Raw genomic sequence first — 19,218 nt, forward strand, 5'->3', positions numbered from 1 at the left:
AGTGGTCTATTGCACGGAATATGTTCTGAACTGTGCAATCTACTAATAAAAGTTTCAATCAATCAACCAATCAAGTCCTGAAAGCAATGATTTACTACAGTGTAACCACGAGGTTTAGTTGTATGTCCTGAATGACGAAAAGTTAAACTTTTACCAAAACTGCAGGATTTTAAACCAACGCAATTCAGAAAACATCTGGGAGTCATTTTTGATGTTTTGCTATCTTTTATCTAACTTTGCTAATTTTTTATGTTGTATCGATCCGTTGTGAGGAAGAAGGAGCTGAGCCGGAAGGCAAAGCTCTCAATTTACCGGTCGATCTACGTTCCCATCCTCATCTATGGTCATGAGCTTTGGGTCATGACCGAAAGGATAAGATCACGGGTACAAGCGGCTGAAATGAGTTTCCTCCGCCGGGTGGCGAGGCTCTCCCTTAGAGATAGGGTGAGAAGCTCTGCCATCCGAGAGGAGCTCAAAGTAAAGCCGCTTCTCCTACACATCGAGAGGAACCAGATGAGGTGGCTCGGGCATCTGGTCAGGATGCCACCCGAACGCCTCCCTATGGAGGTGTTTAGGGCACGTCCAACCGGTAGGAGGCTACGGGGAAGACCCAGGACACGTTGGGAAGACTATGTCTCCCGGCTGGCCTGGGAACGCCTCAGGATCCCCCGGGAAGAGCTTGACGAAGTGGCTGGGGAGAGGGAAGTCTGGGCGTCCCTGCTTAGGCTGCTGCCCCCGCGACCCGACCTCGGATGAGCGGAAGAAGATGGATGGATGGATGGCTAACTTTCATCCAACATATAAAAAATATTTTTGTTATCATTTTAAGAACATAGCCAGAGTCTGCCCATTTCTCTTTCAGGCCAACACGGAAGTGATAATGCATGCTTTTATTTCCTGTCTTTCCGACTATTCAATTTTATACAGCATTGTTCTTACCTGTCACCGGCTGTGAGAGCTCCTAGATATTCCTCCCCAGGTTGTGGGGGTGAGGGGTCATCCAGGATCTTCTGAATCTGGAACTCGATCTCCCTAGGAGAGAGCAGGCGGCCGGCCCGGTACACCCACAGGCGGAAAAAGCGTCCCTTGTGGTACACAGCAACAAACTCACTGTCCAGCCAGTGCTGGAGAACATCTGTAAACAATACGAGCATTGTGCTAATCTACAATGAAATGACGCTGTTCATCAGAACCTTAGAAGCCCAGACAATAGAATGTATGTATTATACCTGTTTCAATTCCTGGAGTGCGTGTTGTGTTGAACATCCTCTCATATTGGGCAGCACACAGAGGGATGAATGTACCAGGAACGCGGCTCTACAATACAGACAACAGACTCATGTATTTTTAGGTTTTACAACATATACACATTTCCTAACAGAAGTGGTGCCCAAAGGGCCACATACAGAAAAATAATGATATCTGTGTTTAAAAAAGACGCTACACCTAACTCAGTGTAGAGCAAGGCATGTTAAGTAGTTTAATTGAGTTATAAGTAGACCCTTCAGTGAGTGTAAGACACACTCAATGGCTGTATTGACACTGCACTGATACTATGTTTGTGTTTATAATTGTCATTCGCCATCTGATGGACTGAAGAAGTAATTACAACTGGCGGGCATATAGAATGAACCGTTAGCAAATAGAATTGTTTTTGTTCTTTTTTAAACAAATATCTGCACAGAAAGGAGTTTAAAACGTACAATTATGGGCAATAAGCCAAATGGTAAACATGAAAGGGAAACCATTTTCCTTATTTGAGTGTATAATATCCAAATGATGCCACGTTTTGGATTTTTTTTCTCTTTAATTCCAGTTTGATCGACAATGGAGACAAAAACCAATATCAAATGCCACTTGTGAATCAAAGGAAGCGCTTCCTGAGAAACAGTTTGGAGCTTCACAACCTCGCAACTACAAACCCCGATTCCATGAGTTGGGAAATTGTGTTAGATGTAAATATAAACAAAATACAATGATTTGCAAATCCTTTTCAACACATATTCAATTGAATGCACTACAAAGACGAGATATTTGATGTTCAAACTCATAAACTTTATTTTTTTTTTTTGCAAATAATAATTAAGTTCGAATTTCATGGCTGCAACACGTGCCAAAGTAGTTGGGAAAGGGCATGTTCACCACTGTGTTACATCACCTTTTCTTTTAACAACACTCAATAAACGTTTGGGAACTAAGGAAACTAATTAATGAAGCTTTGAAAGTGGAGTTATTTCCCATTCTTGTTTTATGTAGAGCTTCAGTCGTTCAACAGTCCGGGGTCTTCGCTGTCGTATTTTACGCTTCATAATGCGCCACACATTTTCGATGGGAGACAGGTCTGGACTGCAGGCGGGCCAGGAAAGTACCCACACTCTTTCTTTACGAAGCCACGCCATTGTAACACGTGCTGAATGTGGCTTGGCATTGTCTTGCTGAAATAAGCAGGGGCGTCCATGAAAAAGATGGCGCTTAGATGGCAGCATATGTCGTTCCAAAACCTGTATGTACCTTTCAGCATTAATGGTGCCTTCACAAATGTGTAAGTTACCCATGCCTTGGGCACTAATGCACCCTCATACCATCACAGATGCTGGCTTTTGAACTTTACGTCAATAACAGTCTGAATGGTTCGCTTCCCCTTTGGTACGGATGACACAATGTCAAATATTTCCAAAAACTATTTGAAATGTGGACTCGTCAGACCACAGAACACATTTCCACTTTTCATCAGTCCATTTTAGATGATCTCGGGCCCAGAGAAGCCGGCGACGTTTCTGGATGTTGTTGATAAATGGCTTTCACTTTGCATAGTAGAGCTCTTAACTTGCACTTACAGGTGTAGGGACCAACTGTATTTAGTGACAGTGATCTTCTGATGTGTTCCTGAGCCCACGTGGTGATATCCTTTAGAGATTGATGTCGGTTTTTGATACAGTGCCGTCTGAGGGATCGAAGGTCACGGTCATTCAATGTTGGTTTTCCGCCATGCCGCTTACGTGGAGTGATTTCTCCAGATTATCTGAACCTTTTGATGATATAATGGACAGTAGATGTTGAAATCCCTAAATTTCTTGCAATTGCACTTTGAGAAACGCTGTTCTTGAACTGTTTGACTATTTGCTCACGCAGTTGTGGACAAAGGGGTGTAAATCGCCCCATCCTTTCTTGTGAAAGACTAAGAATTTTTTGGGAAGCTGTTTTTATACCCAATCATGACACCCACCTGCTCCCAATTAGCCTGCACAACTGTGGGATTTTCCAAATAAGTGTTTGATGAGCATTCCTCAACTTTATCAGTATTTATTGCCACCATTCCCAACTTTTTTGTCACGTCGTGCTGGCATAAAATTCTAAAGTTAATGATTATTTGCAACAAAAAAAAGTTTATCAGTTTGAGCATCAAATATGTTGTCTTTGTAACATTTAATTGAATATGGGTTGAAAAGGATTTACAAATCATTGTATTCCGTTTATATTTACATCCAACACAATTTCCCAACTCATATGGAAACAGGGTTTGTATATTGATCACATGTTTTTTTTCTTAACAGGATATACATCAAGGTATCGAGGGACACAGTATCCTTCCTTGGGTTTTATAAGGCACTGATGTTTCCGTATCATATGACCTATCACTCGTTGACTCCATACAAAAGAAAGGCGAATACATTTTTCTCATTTTTATGTCCATCTAAGGTTTTTTTTTTTAAAATAATACATCTATTGCTTATCATCTCTGTAGTTGCATTAGGATGGACATCTGAAAATAAAAACTAGACCAAAGTCATTAATTTGATGGACTTGGTGTGGAAAAAAATTATATAATTCTTGATTATCCAAACATTGCACGGTAAAATATATTTTTTTACTGATTTTTTTGGGTGGGGGACAAAACCAAATATATTATTGAATATATCAGATGAAGTATGACTTTTTAAAGTTTTTAAAATATGTTGACACATATAGTTATAACTAAAGTGAACCCACCTTAAAACTAGCCTTTAAGCTTATTAATGGTAGATTGATTAAAAAAATGTTGCAATTTTTTTTTTATTGGTTCTTGTATATCAAAATTTGGGCCAATAAGGCTACTTTATGTTCACACTGCACCGTTGTGAAGCCCATTTTCGGATTTTCTAAAATTAAAATCCGATCTTTTTGTGTGCTAATATGAATGGAATGTGTCCGTGAAATAATACGTGTGCACACAACACATGATGTCACACATGCTGCAGTGTTTGTGTAAGTAAACAAACATGGCTCCAAATTTTGTAGGCAAATTTGTGGAAATTTTAAGAATTTTCTGCAACTGCAGTCACCATTTTCCTAACCAGATTATTATGATATTGGTTCAAAAGGTTATGCTGAATATTGTAAAACCCTTAACTTATATATGTAACCTATCATTCCAGACTGGCCGATTTCCATGTCAAATGAAAATGGCTAAGGTAACGCCGGTCTTCAAAAGTGACAGCAAACACGATTTCACCAATTACCAACCAATCTCTCTTTTGCCTCACTTCTCAAAAATCTTAGAGAAACTATTTAACTCACGACTTGAATCTTTTCTTGAGAAGCATCATATAATCAATGACGGTCAGTATGGCTTTAGGTCCAAACAAACAACCTCAATGGCGATAACTTAAGCTATTGAAGAAATGACTAATGCGCTGGAGCATAAAATATATGCAGTTGGTATCTTTAGTGATCTACAGAAAGCCTTTGATAACATTAGTCATTCAATTATGCTAGATAAAATGGAAAGTTATGGAATTAGGGGGCTGGCTGGTGACTGGTTAAAAAGTTATTTAACAGGAAGGTTACAGTTTGTAAAAATGGGTAAATTTTTATCTGAAACTTTTGGCATTGCTTGTGGTGTCCCCCAAGGGCCTGTGTTGGGACCCAAACTGTTTACTGTATATATTAATGATATTAATTATATGTTTAATACATTTAAAGTACTGACATTTTTACTATTTGCAGACGACACAAATATATTCTACGGTAGTGATGACTTTTATGAGCTCATAAATACAGTAAACACAGAGCTAAATATAGTAAAAAAATGGATGGACACGAATAAATTATCTTTGAATATAAATAAAACTAAGTGATGTTTAGAAATCGCAACATAATGTCTGAACAGAAATTAAGTATTGATGGTACTTTGGGGGCTCGTCCGGAGATGACACGCTGAGGATTGGACATTTCTTACAAACTCCCGGACAGACTCACCTGGCCAACAAAAAAAGGTAAGCAGAGCCTTTTTCTAAAATCTGCATTAGGAGTCTCTAGGTCAAACACTGATTTATACCCCGGACACGGAGTGGTGATTTTGATAGATTGGTTGCATTTTTGCCTTGTCCGCCATTACATAATAGTTGTAAATAAGTGGTCAACTCAAGGCATTGTGTCAAGATTACCGTGACGGGCTGCTTCACTGACAAGTAAGCAAATAGTCGGTTGTGACTCACCCTGGAGAATTGGTCTCCCCTAAGAGTAACGGTTGCGAGAGCCGTGCGACACGGAAGTGTGCGCTAAAATTTAAGAAACGGTTGTAAGATCCGGGCGACATGGAAGTGTGCGCTAAAATTAAGGAAACGGTTGCGAGATCCGGGCGACACAGAAGTGTGTGCTAAAATTAAGGAAACGGTTGCGAGATCCGGGCGACACGGAAGCGTTGCTAAAATTAAGGAAAAAAGACACAATGGCCAAGGAGTGTGACAGACAGGAATGTGATGGCGGCGGGGGAAAATGTGATCAATCGTTACTGTTTAATGATCAATTGAATGTACTGTTGTCGACAATAAAATTTACAAGTAAAGTTTAAAAAAGAAAACAAAAAGGGAACGTTCCTTGAAAGGGTTAAGAGGGAGTTTACAACACTCATAAAATAGTGAACTCAAACGTTTGGTAAATTAAGGTGAGTAACTCGAAGTATTATGGAAAAGTGAAACGTAGAGAAAAAGAGAGCAGGAGAGGTTTGAAGGGAAGGTGAAGAGAATGTGACAAATGAAGGTATTCGTAAATGGTGTTCGTGTGTCAGCGTATGCTGTTGATGGTTCGCTGCATTTGTTTGTTAGTATGGTTGGTTGTTAACTCCTACAACTGAAATACATTTGTGTTTTATAGTTGTTCTTATAAAACATAGTTCAGAAATCATATGATTGAATGATCCATCCATTTGGTTGTCTTCCTCCGCTTATCGGAGGTCAGATAACGGCACCCATTTTAAAAATGCTCAACTAGCCTTGGTCGAAAAGGCTATCGGACTAGAACACAGGATTGGTTCAGTGTACCATCCTCTTTTTAGGTAAGGTCGAGAGAATGAACAAAAATTAAAACAAATTGGCTAAAATCTGTGCACAGACTAAATTGAAGTGGGTTGACGCGTTACCATTGGCTTTAATGACCACTCGAATGTCCATGTACAAAACTGTTTTTTCACCCTATGAACTGCACACAGATCAGCCCTTCCCAGGTCCAGCCGCCCCCTGGAAGGAGGAATCAGCGTCAAACCAAAATGGTAAATTGAGCAAATTCAGAATTATGTGCCAGTTCCTCTGTGCAGATTCGAGGATGACAGCCCGCCACTCTAAATTCCCTTCCGCCCACTGAGAGTGGGTCAAAATCAAGATCATCAGGCACAAGTGGACGGAGCCCAGGTGGACCGGTTCCTTCGAGGTTGTGGAACGGACGTCTCACGCCCTTCGACCGGCAGATGCCACTGCCGACATCGCCACATCACTGGCCCCACTCGACCCCCTGGCAGAACTTACACACACATAGCCTCACAGCCCAGAAGACGACGCCGAGAGAAATCTCCCCACGTTGAGCTGCCGTCTACCCTCGTGTAGATCTACCAGACCTGCTCAACTGCTGTTCATATATCCGAAGCTATCAAATATTCTTACTTGAGATCAACCTATGTACTCAATGTTATACAACTTCTCTTACTTGTTTTCAGCATAACTATAGGTGTCGCTACAATAAGTGAAAAGTTTGAGGTTTATCCCCATTTAATTACCTAAATTACTCTGATTTTGATAGACGAAAGGCAGGATGTTACACCCAGCAGTATTCCCTGACAGACTGGTATTTAGGTTTGTTCTAATGTCCTTGTGCCTCAGTCCTTCCTTCCTGACGACAGTGACTGACAAGTGTCTTAGAACATATGGCGGACTTGAAATAGACTGGATCAATGGGGACAGCAAGACTTACTTTTCTGACCTGTGCAGTGTGATTGATTGCGAGGGACATAGTAGCTACTACCGTGGTAGTAACTTCTATTTTTGATACGACGCAACCGTGAGCTATTGGTGTCGGAAGCAGAATACATACTCTAGGGTGTGGTGCCCCTGGTGGAAGCAGGTAGCCCACTACACAGGGCATTGGAATCCCACTGGCCCATATTCTTACATCAAAACTACTCAGGAAGGGATGACCTTCATTGAGGAATTTTGATCGTTCTCAGAACCCCATCGCCCTTACAAATGCCAACGTGGGTGTCATGCCCAATTGGCCCAGTCCGTTTTATGTTGTGTTAGGGGTTGACCAGACTGGTACAGAATCTAAAGGGATTATCAAAATTAATGTCCTCGAGAGGGCGCTAAAATATGGGTGACTGTGTTGCTTGTTCCGCTAGACGTCCTTTTCCCCACACTTACCCCGCCCCTTTTAAGTTGACTGACACAAATGGCTCAAACAGTCTTATCTCCTTGTTTTCTGAACCCACGCTGCCAGGGTGCGATTTGTTGGCTAGTGTGTACCCTCCTGTTGATAATTTCACCCGACTTCTTCCTTTTGTGGCCCAAAAGATGAATTACACGTGTTTTCAATTCACAGGACCCTCTTTGTCCCCCAACAAATTGGGTGACATTGACCTTTCCTGGTGCACCACACTGATAGATGGCTCCAAAATAGGCCCCTGGGCACCGGCTGACTTATTCTGGTATTGTAGTGAACACAGATTGTACATTAGAATCCCGACATCAGCCGCTGGGCTTTGTGCTACGGTTAGACTGGTGACCCCACTCACCCAAGTGGGTATTAAATTAACACCCCTTGGACTCTTCTTTCAGCGGCCTCTTTAACTTCCCGCCGACGACGCCATGTTCTATCTAGGAGGAGTGTAACGGGCTCCTTTGATTTGATGAGAAACCCTGATGGTGTTTACTTTGATGCGATAGGGCAACTTAGGGGGATCCCTTCACAACATAAATTGTGGTGTGAATCCTGTGCAGGTTTCAAGAACCTTCCTAACATTGGTGCTATTTTCCCTGTGACTGTTACTAAAAATGTAGAATGGATTAACTATGGTTTTTATAATCTGTTGATACTGACCAACCTGACTCGTGACGATGTTGAGGAAGAATTTGCCCCGACCTCCCTCAGGCCATCCATTGCTTTGTCTCTGAGGGGGGTCGAGCAAAGTGGTGACTTTCGAGAATTGCTAGTTTCCCTCGCTGACCCTGACGACTTTGACGTGGACTCCCTCCATCCGTCTCACATGTAACTAGGCTTTTTAGTGCAAGCTTGCTAAAACTTTAAGGTGGGGCGTGCTTTAGAAGCTTTGTATTTGTGTTAGAGATCTTTTGTAGAAGATCTGAAAGGGGATTGACGGAGATAGATATCTATATATATATTCATATGTAGAGTTATTTCTTTCTATAGTCATATTTTAAATAGCCAGTGTTTTCCATTTGTACTCTTTCTATTTTATAATCTCAGGTCCATGGCACACTGCAAGTTAGCCTTGGCTTTAGGAATGTGAGGAGTAGCAATTCTCTCTTATCTCATCCTCAGACAGCTAAGGAGAACAATAAGACATGTGTATTCGGCCCGGAGGGTTGGGGCCGGTGAGAGTGAGAAAAAAGGCGAAACTTCGGTAGTAGAGTTAGATCAATTTGGACAATGCGTTGGACTGTTGCATCTAGATTGGTCTCATCCAAAACTTTGGATTAAAGTATCATATATCCTATTCATTGTCTGGGATTCATTGAGAATCAGCTTATGTGTCATCAAAAGAACTTGGGAACAGACCGGCAGTTTAGATTCCCAGCAGGGGAACGCCTGGTCAAATGCAACAGTACCCAAATTGAAATTGTAAATGAGAATATATTTTTGGGAGTAATAATTGATAGTAAACTATCATGGAAACCTCATGTCAGACACATTCAAACTAAAGTCTCCAAAAGCCTCTCAACTATAAACAAAGCAAAACTATACCTCAATGAAAATGCACTCCGTACTCTATACTGCACCTTGGTACTGCCATACCTTACATACTGTGGAAGTTTAGGGGAATACTTATCACAACACAATTCATCCTCTGATCATATTACAGAAAAAAGCAGTGCGGCTCATTCACAACGTTGGTTATTTAGAACATACTCATAATCTGTTTATGCAATCAAAGTTGCTCAAATTTGACGACCTTGGTAAATATAGTACATTAATAATCTTATATAAAGCATTTAAAAAAAATGTTTTGCCGCCTAATCTACAACGTATTTTTATAAGACGAGTGTAGGCTCATAACTTGAGAGGTTTTGGATATTTCTCATTGCCGAGAGCTCAAACCACTAGTAAACATTTTTGTGTGTCTGTATGCGGAGTACAACTATGTTTTTGTGTGTCTATATGTGGAGTACAACTATGTTTTTGTGTGTCTGTATGCGGAGTACAACTATGTTTTTGTGTGTCTGTATGCGGAGTACAACTATGTTTTTGTGTGTCTGTATGCGGAGTAAAACTATGGAACAAACTGGACTTACATCACAAGCAATGCCAAACTATTATACAAACATTGGGTCTGGTTCAAAGATAGAGATGAGGGTCTTTCATTTAATTTGACTTGCTGTTGTACTCAAAGTGTAATCATGTGCTCAATGTTTCCTTACCATTATTGCCAAGTTGTCTATTACCATTATTGGTAGGTTCTCTATTACCATTGTTGGTATTTTGTCTATTACCATTGTTGGTATATACATTATTCCTCTAGTATATATCCTCTAGTATACCTTTAAGTCTTTATATATATATATATATATATATATATTATTGACAAGACTCGGCAGCATCGCGTGGACATCGGGGGCGGTACCTCTGGATTGGCAGACCGGGGTGGTGGTCCCTCTCTTTAAGACCAGCTCTATACTCTCGGCAGGGTTCTTGAGGGTGCATGGGAGTTTGCCCAACCAGTCTACATGTGCTTTGTGGACTTGGAGAAGGCATTCGACCGTGTCCCTCGGGAAGTCCTGTGGGGAGTGCTCAGAGAGTATGGGGTATCTGACTGTCTTATTGTGGTGGTCCACTCCCTGTACGATCAGTGTCAGAGCTTGGTCCGCATTGCCGGCAGTAAGTCGGACACGTTTCCAGTGAGGGTTGGACACCGCCAAGGCTGCCCTTTGTCACCGATTCTGTTCATAACTTTTATGGACAGAATTTCTAGGTGCAGTCTAGGCGTTGAGGGGTTCCGGTTTGGTGGCCGTGGGATTAGGTCTCTGTTTTTTGCAGATGATGTGGTCCTGATGGCTATATCTGGCCGGGATCTTCAGCTCTCACTGGATCGGTTCGAAGCCGAGTGTGAAGCGACCGGAATGAGAATAAGCACCTCCAAGTCCGAGTCCATGGTTCTCTCCCGGAAAAGGGTGGAGTGCCATCCCCGGGTTGGGGAGGAGACCCTGCCCCAGGTGGAGGAGTTCAAGTACCTAGGAGTCTTGTTCACGAGTGGGGGAAGAGTGGATCGTGAGATCGACAGGCGGATCGGTGCGGCGTCTTCAGTAATGCGGACGTTGTACCGATCTGTTGTGGTGAAGAAGGAGCTGAGCCGGAAGGCAAAGCTCTCAATTTACCGGTCGATCTACGTTCCCATCCTCACCTATGGTCATGAGCTTTGGGTCATGACCGAAGGATAAGATCACGGGTACAAGCGGCCGAAAGAGTTTCCTCCGCCGGGTGGCGGGGCTCTCCCTTAGAGATAGGGTGAGAAGCTCTGCCATCCGGGAGGAACTCAAAGTAAAGCCGCGGCTCCTCCACATCGAGAGGAGCCAGATGAGGTTGTTTGGGCATCTGGTCAGGATGCCGGTAGGAGGCCACGGGGAAGACCCAGGACACATTGGGAAGACTCCCAATGTGTCTCCCGTCTGCCGGCTGCCCTGGGAACGCCTCGGGATCCCCCGGGAAGAGCTAGACGAAGTGGCTGGGGAGGGGGAAGTCTGGGCTTCCCTGCTTAGGCTGCTGCCCCCGTGACCCGACCTCGGATAAGCGGAAGAAGATGGATGGATGGATATATTATATATATATTTGTTAGCCGTTTGTGAAGTTTTGTGCTCGTGCGCTACATTCGCTCGCATCCTGTGCATTTCTTGGGGGCTAAGCCCCCCTGTCCATAAAAGCTAGTGACGCCCCTGGCAGCTACCATCTTGTTTGGAACAGCTTGAATATTATGATACCGGTAAATATCAATCTGGCTTTAGGTTAATCCCCTCTATCGAAACTGCTCTTTTGAAAGTTTTCAATGACTTAATGATGGCCACTGACTCTGGTTGGTAAACAGTTTTTGTTTTACTCGATTTAACATCTGCTTTTGATACTGTGGATCACGGTACATTTGATTAGGCTACTCAAGTCTTAGATGGGCTTTGCTGGTGCTGTTCCCCAGTGGTTTACTTCTTATATAAATGGAAAAATGTCTAATGTTGCGTTTAATGATGTATTATCCAATGCTTCCAACATGCCATGTGGAGTTGCCTAGGGCACTGTTCTATGGCCTGCTTGTTTTTGTTGTACAGTATCTGGTGCCTCTCGGTCGGTTGATCTGTGGTTTTTAAAATGTTTATCATTTTGATGCAGATACTGTTCATTTGTATTGCTTCTTCAATGATTCAGTTTCACTTTTTATCTGAACTCTTGGAATGTGTATGCTGTTTCAAAAACTTCTAATTAACTTCTGATGAATTGCAACAAAATGGAAACTCTGATCATTGCTGAAGATAAAAAGGTTCCCCTAATCAAGTACATCCTTGGTGGTCTGGGTGCATCGGTTACAACCAGCCACAGAAACCTTGGGGTTTTGTCTGATCAGTCAATGTCTTGGGAGGGTCACTGTTGTCAACTGACCAAAAACTGTTTAACAACTAAGAAATATCTCTTAAGTCAGAAATTTGATGTCAAAATCGAATCTCGAAATGATCATTCACGCATTCATCTTGTTTCGAATAGACATACATAAGACTTTGGACCGGTGCACCCAGAACAGCCCACATTACTCCTATTCTATCAAGTCTTCATTGGCTTTCGGTCAAATTTCACACTGAGTTGAAGATTTTAGTCCTGATTTTTCAAGCGATGCATGATGCTGCCTCTCAGTATATCGCTGATTTGTTGTGCCCTTACAATTTTGGGCGCACCCTCTGGTCTTCAGCCCAGGGTCTCCGAAAGTTCCCAAAAACTAATTCCAGGCTGTAGCCCCCAGACTTTTGAAAGACTCGGACCAGTGCCTTTGTGTGCGTGACTGTGTTGCCTCTTCAAAAACAAATTTCAAGACTTTGCTTTTTGGAAAAGCTTTCAGTTAATTGACTTTTTAACTTTCTTATTCATTTAAAAAAAATCCTATCCGTGGTGTTGCCCCAATTAAGTGAATTGTTTTTACTTAATTGTTGTTTCAATTCACTTTTGTTTTGTACACCACTTTGTGATTATTATCTGTGAAATACGCTTTATGAATACAATGTAATAACACAAAGAAAACAACTTTTTTGTTCTCACTCTTTGTTCTTTTTCCAGTGTGGTCCTAAACATACTTGGCCAATGCTTTGATGCTGGTCGTGTTAATATTTGTAATTGTACTGTGTATATTTATATAAAGACGGCCATCAAAATAAGTGTTTTGGACCACCATCACTGCTCTATAATGCTCTTAGCTACAACTAGTGTTTCAGAAGAGCAAATATCTCAATCTAAACAATAGGAAAAACGGATCCAAAATAGGGACTGTAAAATAAACATCTTTCACACCGGTTTGAGCTCCTCCCTGTTGACCTTCCTGCGGTACAGCAACATAGCACTGATTGTGTTGCCTGCCCTGGCAGCTTGCACGGAAGTCGGGGTCACATACAGGAAGTCCTGAAAAGTACAGAAACAAGATTGATTACACATTTGACTTTAAGTGAAATTGGAGGTTTTTCCCAAAGTACACAAGAACAATCTACAAGAAAAAGATCATGATTCTGATGTTATCAATGGTGTAAGGACATTAGCAAAGAAATTGCACCCCCTGGTGTAGTGTTTTGGTATGGTACAAAATGCAGCAGGTTACCATGCCATAGTAGTTGCTGTTGACCATTATGGGCCCTCGGCTCCGCAGGTAAATGTACTCCTCCCACCAGTCACTCACCTGTAAGATAAACAGTCAAGTTTAATCTGGGGTATATATTGTCTTGCTATTATTGGCAACAAATAATCAATAGGAAAATGAACATTTTAAATATTTTTGGTGTAAATAATGGTATTTAATGTGTTAGGCGTAACAAATTTCAATGCATGGTCAGCTGCTCACTTACATAGTTAGTAGCCCATAGAGCTTTAAGTTTCAAGTAGCGCTGGAGGCGGTTTCCCAGGTTGCGCTCAAACTCGGAGGCTAACTTTGTCATCCGTTTAAAATCTGCATCAGCCAATAGAGGGCGCACGGACTCCATGTACTGAAACAAACAGCATATTACAAGTTTGTCTTTAAACATACAGACACATTGAGCATGACGTGTAAGTGTATGTACACACACCCTGCTCAGGGTGTCCTTTATGGCAGGAACAGGCAGGTGAGGTAGAGAGGTTTGGTAGCTGTACAGTAGAGGCTTCCTGCTTGATAAGAGCCCCAGGAGAGTCTGAGAGAAAGAGCAAGAGAAAGATTTGTAATGTGTGTAGTGAACTCAAACTGTATACATTAACACAGTGGTTCTCAAATGGCAGTACGCGGACCCCTCGCGGTACTTGAAGATATGCCAAGGGGTATGTGAGATTTTTTTTAAATATTCTAAAAATAGCAACAATTCACAAATCTTTTATAAATATATTTATTGAATATTTCTCCAACAAAATATGAATGTAAGTTCATAAACTGTGAAAAGAAAAGCAACAATGCAATATTCAGTGTTGACAGCTAGATTTTTTTGTGGACGTGTTCCATAAATATTGATGTTAAAGATTTCTTTTTTTGTGAAGAAATGTTTACAATTAAGTTCATGAATCCAGATGGATCTCTATTACAATCCCCAAAGAGGGCACTTTAAGTTGATGATTACTTCTATGTGTAGAAATCTTTATTTATAATTGAAACACTTGTTTATTTTTCAACAAGTTTTTAGTTATTTTTATATCTTTTTTTCCAAATAGTTCAAGAAAGACCACTACAAATGAGCAATATTTTGAACTGTTATACAATTTCATAAATCAGCAATTGATGACATAGTGCTGTATTTTATTTCTTTATCTCTTTTTTTCAACCAAAAATGCTTTGCTCTGATTAGGTGGTACTTGAATTAAAAAAATGTTCACAGGGGGTACTTCACTGAAAAAAGATTGAGAACCACTGCATTAACCAAAGGGCGGCCCAACTTTTTACCCACAAGGGCGCACAGAGAAAAATGTAAGAGAATGCTGTGACAAAGGGTACCCTTGCGGTTGTGTTAATTTCTTCCAATTACACATTGTATCACTTGTTTGGCCTGGTGAAAATGTACATGATCATTGAAGAGCTTACACTGCAATAAAGTGTTACACAAACTGCGGCATCATTTTGAAGGTTTTGTTATTAGCTTTTATGCAAAACCATCTTTTCTAACAATGCTATTTTTTTGACTAATAAAAGTCATAGTTAAACGCAAAACAGCTAAAAATATGTTTTTGGTTAGCATATTTTGAAAAAACAAACAAAAAACACCAACTTGATGAAAATTTGAAGTGCAATGTCGCGACAGACAACTTTAGCTTACAATGGGAGAACACTGACAAAATGACACTTTGATACAATGTAAAGTTGTCAGTGTATAGCTTGTATAACAGTGAACATTTAACAACTAATAAAAACAATACAAAACTAAAGTGAATACACTTCTAAGTGAAATTGTCCAAATTGGGTTTTGTTTGCCATTTTCCCTCATTACACTGTAAGAAAGTGTCACTTCTTCAATGTTCCATTCATCTATCAATTTTCTAACACTTGTCCCTCTCGGGGTCACGGGGCCCGGAGCCTATCTCAGCTGCATTCGGGCGGAAGGTACACCCTGGACTAGTCGCCACCTCATCGCAGGGCCAACACAGATAGACAGACTACATTCACACTCACATTCACACACTAGGGCCAATTTAGTGTTCCCAATCAACCGATCCCCAGGTGCATGTATTTGAAGGTGGGAAGTAGCCGGAGTACCCAGAGGGAACCCACGCAGTCACAGAGAGAACATGCAAACTCCACACAGAAAGACCAGGGATCGAACCTAGGACCTTCGTATAGTGAGGCACACGCACTAACCCCTGTTACACTGTGCCGCCTTCTTCAATGTTGTATCATCAAAATATATGAAATGAAAGGAGGTTGATCTACCAATACAGTAATTGACAAAAACATGCACCTGGGGATAGGTTGATTGGCAACACTAAATGGTCCCTAGTGTGTGAATGTGAGTGTGAATGTTGTCTGTCTATCTGTGTTGGTCTTGCGACTTGTCCAGGGTGTAGCCCGCCTTCCGCCCGAATGCAGCTGAGATAGGCTCCAAAAACCCCCCGCTGCCCCAAAAGGGACAAGCAGTAGAAAATGGATGGATGCATGGAAATTTGTTTATTTCGGTCATATAATCAACCATTTTGTGTGATCAATTTAACAGCACAGATTATACATACAAACAATCATACACAAACACACACTAGTACAAAAAGAATGACCGAAAAAGGAATAAGCTGAAGCCAAGGCTTGTATTTGCCAATCCTATACATTCACTAAATATTAGATTGCCTGGAACGTCAACGTAAAAAAAAAAAAAAAGATCATTTTCCAATTGTTCCACCTTTCAAGGCTTTCTTAAACCTTAAAGAACTACATGTCTTCAACTCATCACTGAGGTTGTTCCACCATTTAACTCCTAAAACTGAAACACATTTGTATTTTATATTCTTTCTTACATTACCTATTTAAAAAATCAATACCCCCCATAATTTATTTTTTCCCCTCTTAATTTAAATAACCTAAGAATACAAGCCGGAAGACTGTTGTTCTTTACTCGAAACATAATTTCTATTTTTTTTAAAAACACAATATCTGAAAATGTTAACACATTAGAACTTATGAATAACGGACTGGTAGGTTCATAGTAGCACGCTTTGTGTATTATTTCTAATGACCCGTTTTTGTAGTTTAATATTTGGGTCTATGTTTGTTTTATAGACATTTCCCCAAACTTCAACACAATGTTAGATATTGAAAAATAAAAGAATAATATAACATATGCAGACATTTCTTATTCAGCATGTGTCTTACTTTATAAAGAATAGCAATGGATTGGGATATTTTTCCCTTTATATATTCAATCTGCGGTTTCCAACATAATTTATGATTAATTATTATTCCCAAGAACTTAGTGTCATATACTCTATCAATTTACACCTGATTTGAACTGAATTTTGCTTTAGAATTTGTCCTTACACTACTAAACATCGTACATTTTGTTTTCTTATCATTTTATGATAACTTATTAATATCAAATCATTTTTTATCTGAAGCAACTCAACCTCTATTATCCTCAACACTTCCTTCATCATTAAATCATCCCAGAAGTGTGAGGTTCCTCAAGTAAGATTTGAATTGTAACGTCTCTCATGTACTACAAAACGGAAATTGTTTTGACATTTTAAAATGCTAAAAATGTAGGTTCGAGATTGGAGGAAATAATCTCGAGTGAGAACGTGGCTTACCCCCCAGATTTTAGTGGTGTTGGAAGCTCGACCGTGCTGCTCAAATATCCATTGGTGGTAGGAGAGAAGCAGCTTGAGGCAGAACCTGAGAGCCAGGATGAGAGAGAGCCACAGCAGCGTGCTAAAGACCAGCGCAGACAGCATGGTCTGACCTTGAGTGCTGAGAGACAGGTGCAGGCTGGATGGAAACAAAGAAAAAAATGGGGTTGAAAATGTACATAGTACATCTGTCATTTACAGTCATGGTCAAAAGTTTACATACACTTGTAAATAGATAGAAAGATAGATAGATAGATAGATAGATAGATAGATAGATAGATAGATAGATAGATAGATAGATAGATAGATAGATAGATAGATAGATAGATAGATAGATAGATAGATAGATAGATGGATAGATGGATAGTACTTTATTGATTCCTTCAGGAGAGTTCCTTCAGGAAAATTAAAAATTACAGCAGCAGTGTACGGAGTTGAGATCAATTAAACAGTAAAAAGTAAAAAATGGGGTTATAATGGAAACAAAATAGAAAAATATTACAATAAGAGTAAAAAGCAACAATGAGAATAAAAATATAACAGTAAAATAAGAACATAAGAAGAGAAACTAGGCAGTAGTGACCATGTTATGAAAACGTATTGCACTGTTATTGTTTTGCATCCCCTGTCATCCTAGTATGCCCCGCCCCCCTCCCCAGAGAGAAGTTGTACAGGACATAATGTCATGGCTGTCTTGAGTTTCTCTCTGTAAAGCACCAGTTCCATTGGCAGCAAAACAGGCCCAGAGAATAATACTACCACCACCATGCTTGACGGTAGGAGTGATGTTCCTGGGATTAAAAGTCTCACCCTTTCTCCTCCAAACATATTGCTTGGTATTGTGGCCAAACAGCCCAATTTTTGTTTCATCTGACCTTAGAACTTTCCTCCAGAAGGTCTTATCTTTGTCCATGTGATGTCAGATGAAACAAAAATTGAGCTGTTTGGCCACAATACCCAGCAATATGTTTGGAGGAGAAAAGATGAGGCCTTTAATCCCTGGAACACCATGCCTACCGTCAAGCATGTTGGTGGTAGTATTATGCTCTCGGCCTGTTTTGCTGCCAAAGGAACTGGTGCTTTACAGAGAGTAAATGGGACAATTAAAAAGGAGGATTACCTACAAATTCTTCAGGACAACTTAAAATCCTCAGCCCGGAGGTTGGGTCTTGGGTGCAGTTGCATGTTCCAACAGGAACCCCAAACACACGTCAAAAGTGGTTAAGGTATGGCTAAATCAGGCTAGAATTAAGGTTTTAGAATGGCCTTCCCAAAGTCCTGACTTCAACATGTGGACAATGCTGGCAGGTTCTGTCTTTCCCCGCGAACATGCATTATGTAGCTCGCCCAAAGCTGACAAAAAAGTCACATATGGGTTGCATTCAGGTCGCATTGCGTTAAGACCAAAGTCACATTTGAAAAGATCAGATTCCAATAGGAATTTGGAATACCTCCTAATGTGGCCTAAATCTGATCCAAAAAGATCAGATTTGAAGCACTTTGGAGCATTTAGACTGGCAAAAAAATATGATCTGTGTTACTTAAGGAGAAAAAAATCATATTTGGTGTGCAATGTTAACAGAGCCATTCTCACTTTTGTTTTGCTGTAGGTCCTCTCCCAATTATCAGTGCATTGATTTTGATTTTGATTTTTTTTCTTTGTCGTCGTTCCCCCCCAAACTGCTTGCGCCCCTTATCAGTTAAATACGTCTCCATGCACTAAATTAATCTGATTTCTCAAATAGTTTTGCTCTCAATATGCCTCCAATAACCCATGGAAACCCCTTAATTCAATGGTGTTTGGGTTTTGAAAAGTAAGACTAACACAAATGGATTACGTAATTGGAAACCGGATCTCTCGACCGCCGGAGGGGATCTTTCAACCGGTCTCAACGCGCGGGAAACAACCCGGAAGCAGATATCATTCAATCAAAACGTAGCAACAATATTAAAGAAGAGGAGACAGTTTATTTACTTTACTAATTAAAGAAACAGCTCATTTTGAGGTGCATCGACGGTGTAAAAAAATTAAACAGATTAAATTCAGAGGGTAGTTAAGGAAATGTAAAATGTAATTCTGACTCCCGAACAAAATACAAATGAGATGAAAGATAATGAAGCAGTCATATAAGAAGCAATTAATAAAGCATACACAAACCTATTCACGCTGCATTTGTGCAAGCCAACTGATTCACTTTCCGCACAACG

General features: G+C 40.6%; 1 protein-coding gene across 5 annotated transcripts in view; it reads right to left on the reverse strand.

Moving 5' to 3' along the window:
* Positions 1-19,218, reverse strand: part of cpt1a2b (carnitine palmitoyltransferase 1A2b) — a 123,352-nt gene that overhangs the window by 68,494 nt on the left and 35,640 nt on the right. For all 5 annotated transcript variants that reach the window (XM_061884120.1, XM_061884119.1, XM_061884118.1 and 2 more), the window contains exons 4-10: positions 16,972-17,149; positions 13,788-13,889; positions 13,569-13,706; positions 13,325-13,402; positions 13,024-13,131; positions 1,230-1,317; positions 940-1,135 (exon numbers count right to left, since the gene is read on the reverse strand). In XM_061884120.1, the coding sequence (XP_061740104.1) occupies positions 940-1,135; positions 1,230-1,317; positions 13,024-13,131; positions 13,325-13,402; positions 13,569-13,706; positions 13,788-13,889; positions 16,972-17,149 (888 nt within the window). The remainder of the gene's footprint in view (positions 1-939; positions 1,136-1,229; positions 1,318-13,023; positions 13,132-13,324; positions 13,403-13,568; positions 13,707-13,787; positions 13,890-16,971; positions 17,150-19,218) is intronic.

Source organism: Nerophis ophidion, linkage group LG23, assembly GCF_033978795.1.
Source record: "Nerophis ophidion isolate RoL-2023_Sa linkage group LG23, RoL_Noph_v1.0, whole genome shotgun sequence".
Taxonomy (NCBI): Eukaryota; Metazoa; Chordata; class Actinopteri; order Syngnathiformes; family Syngnathidae; genus Nerophis; species Nerophis ophidion.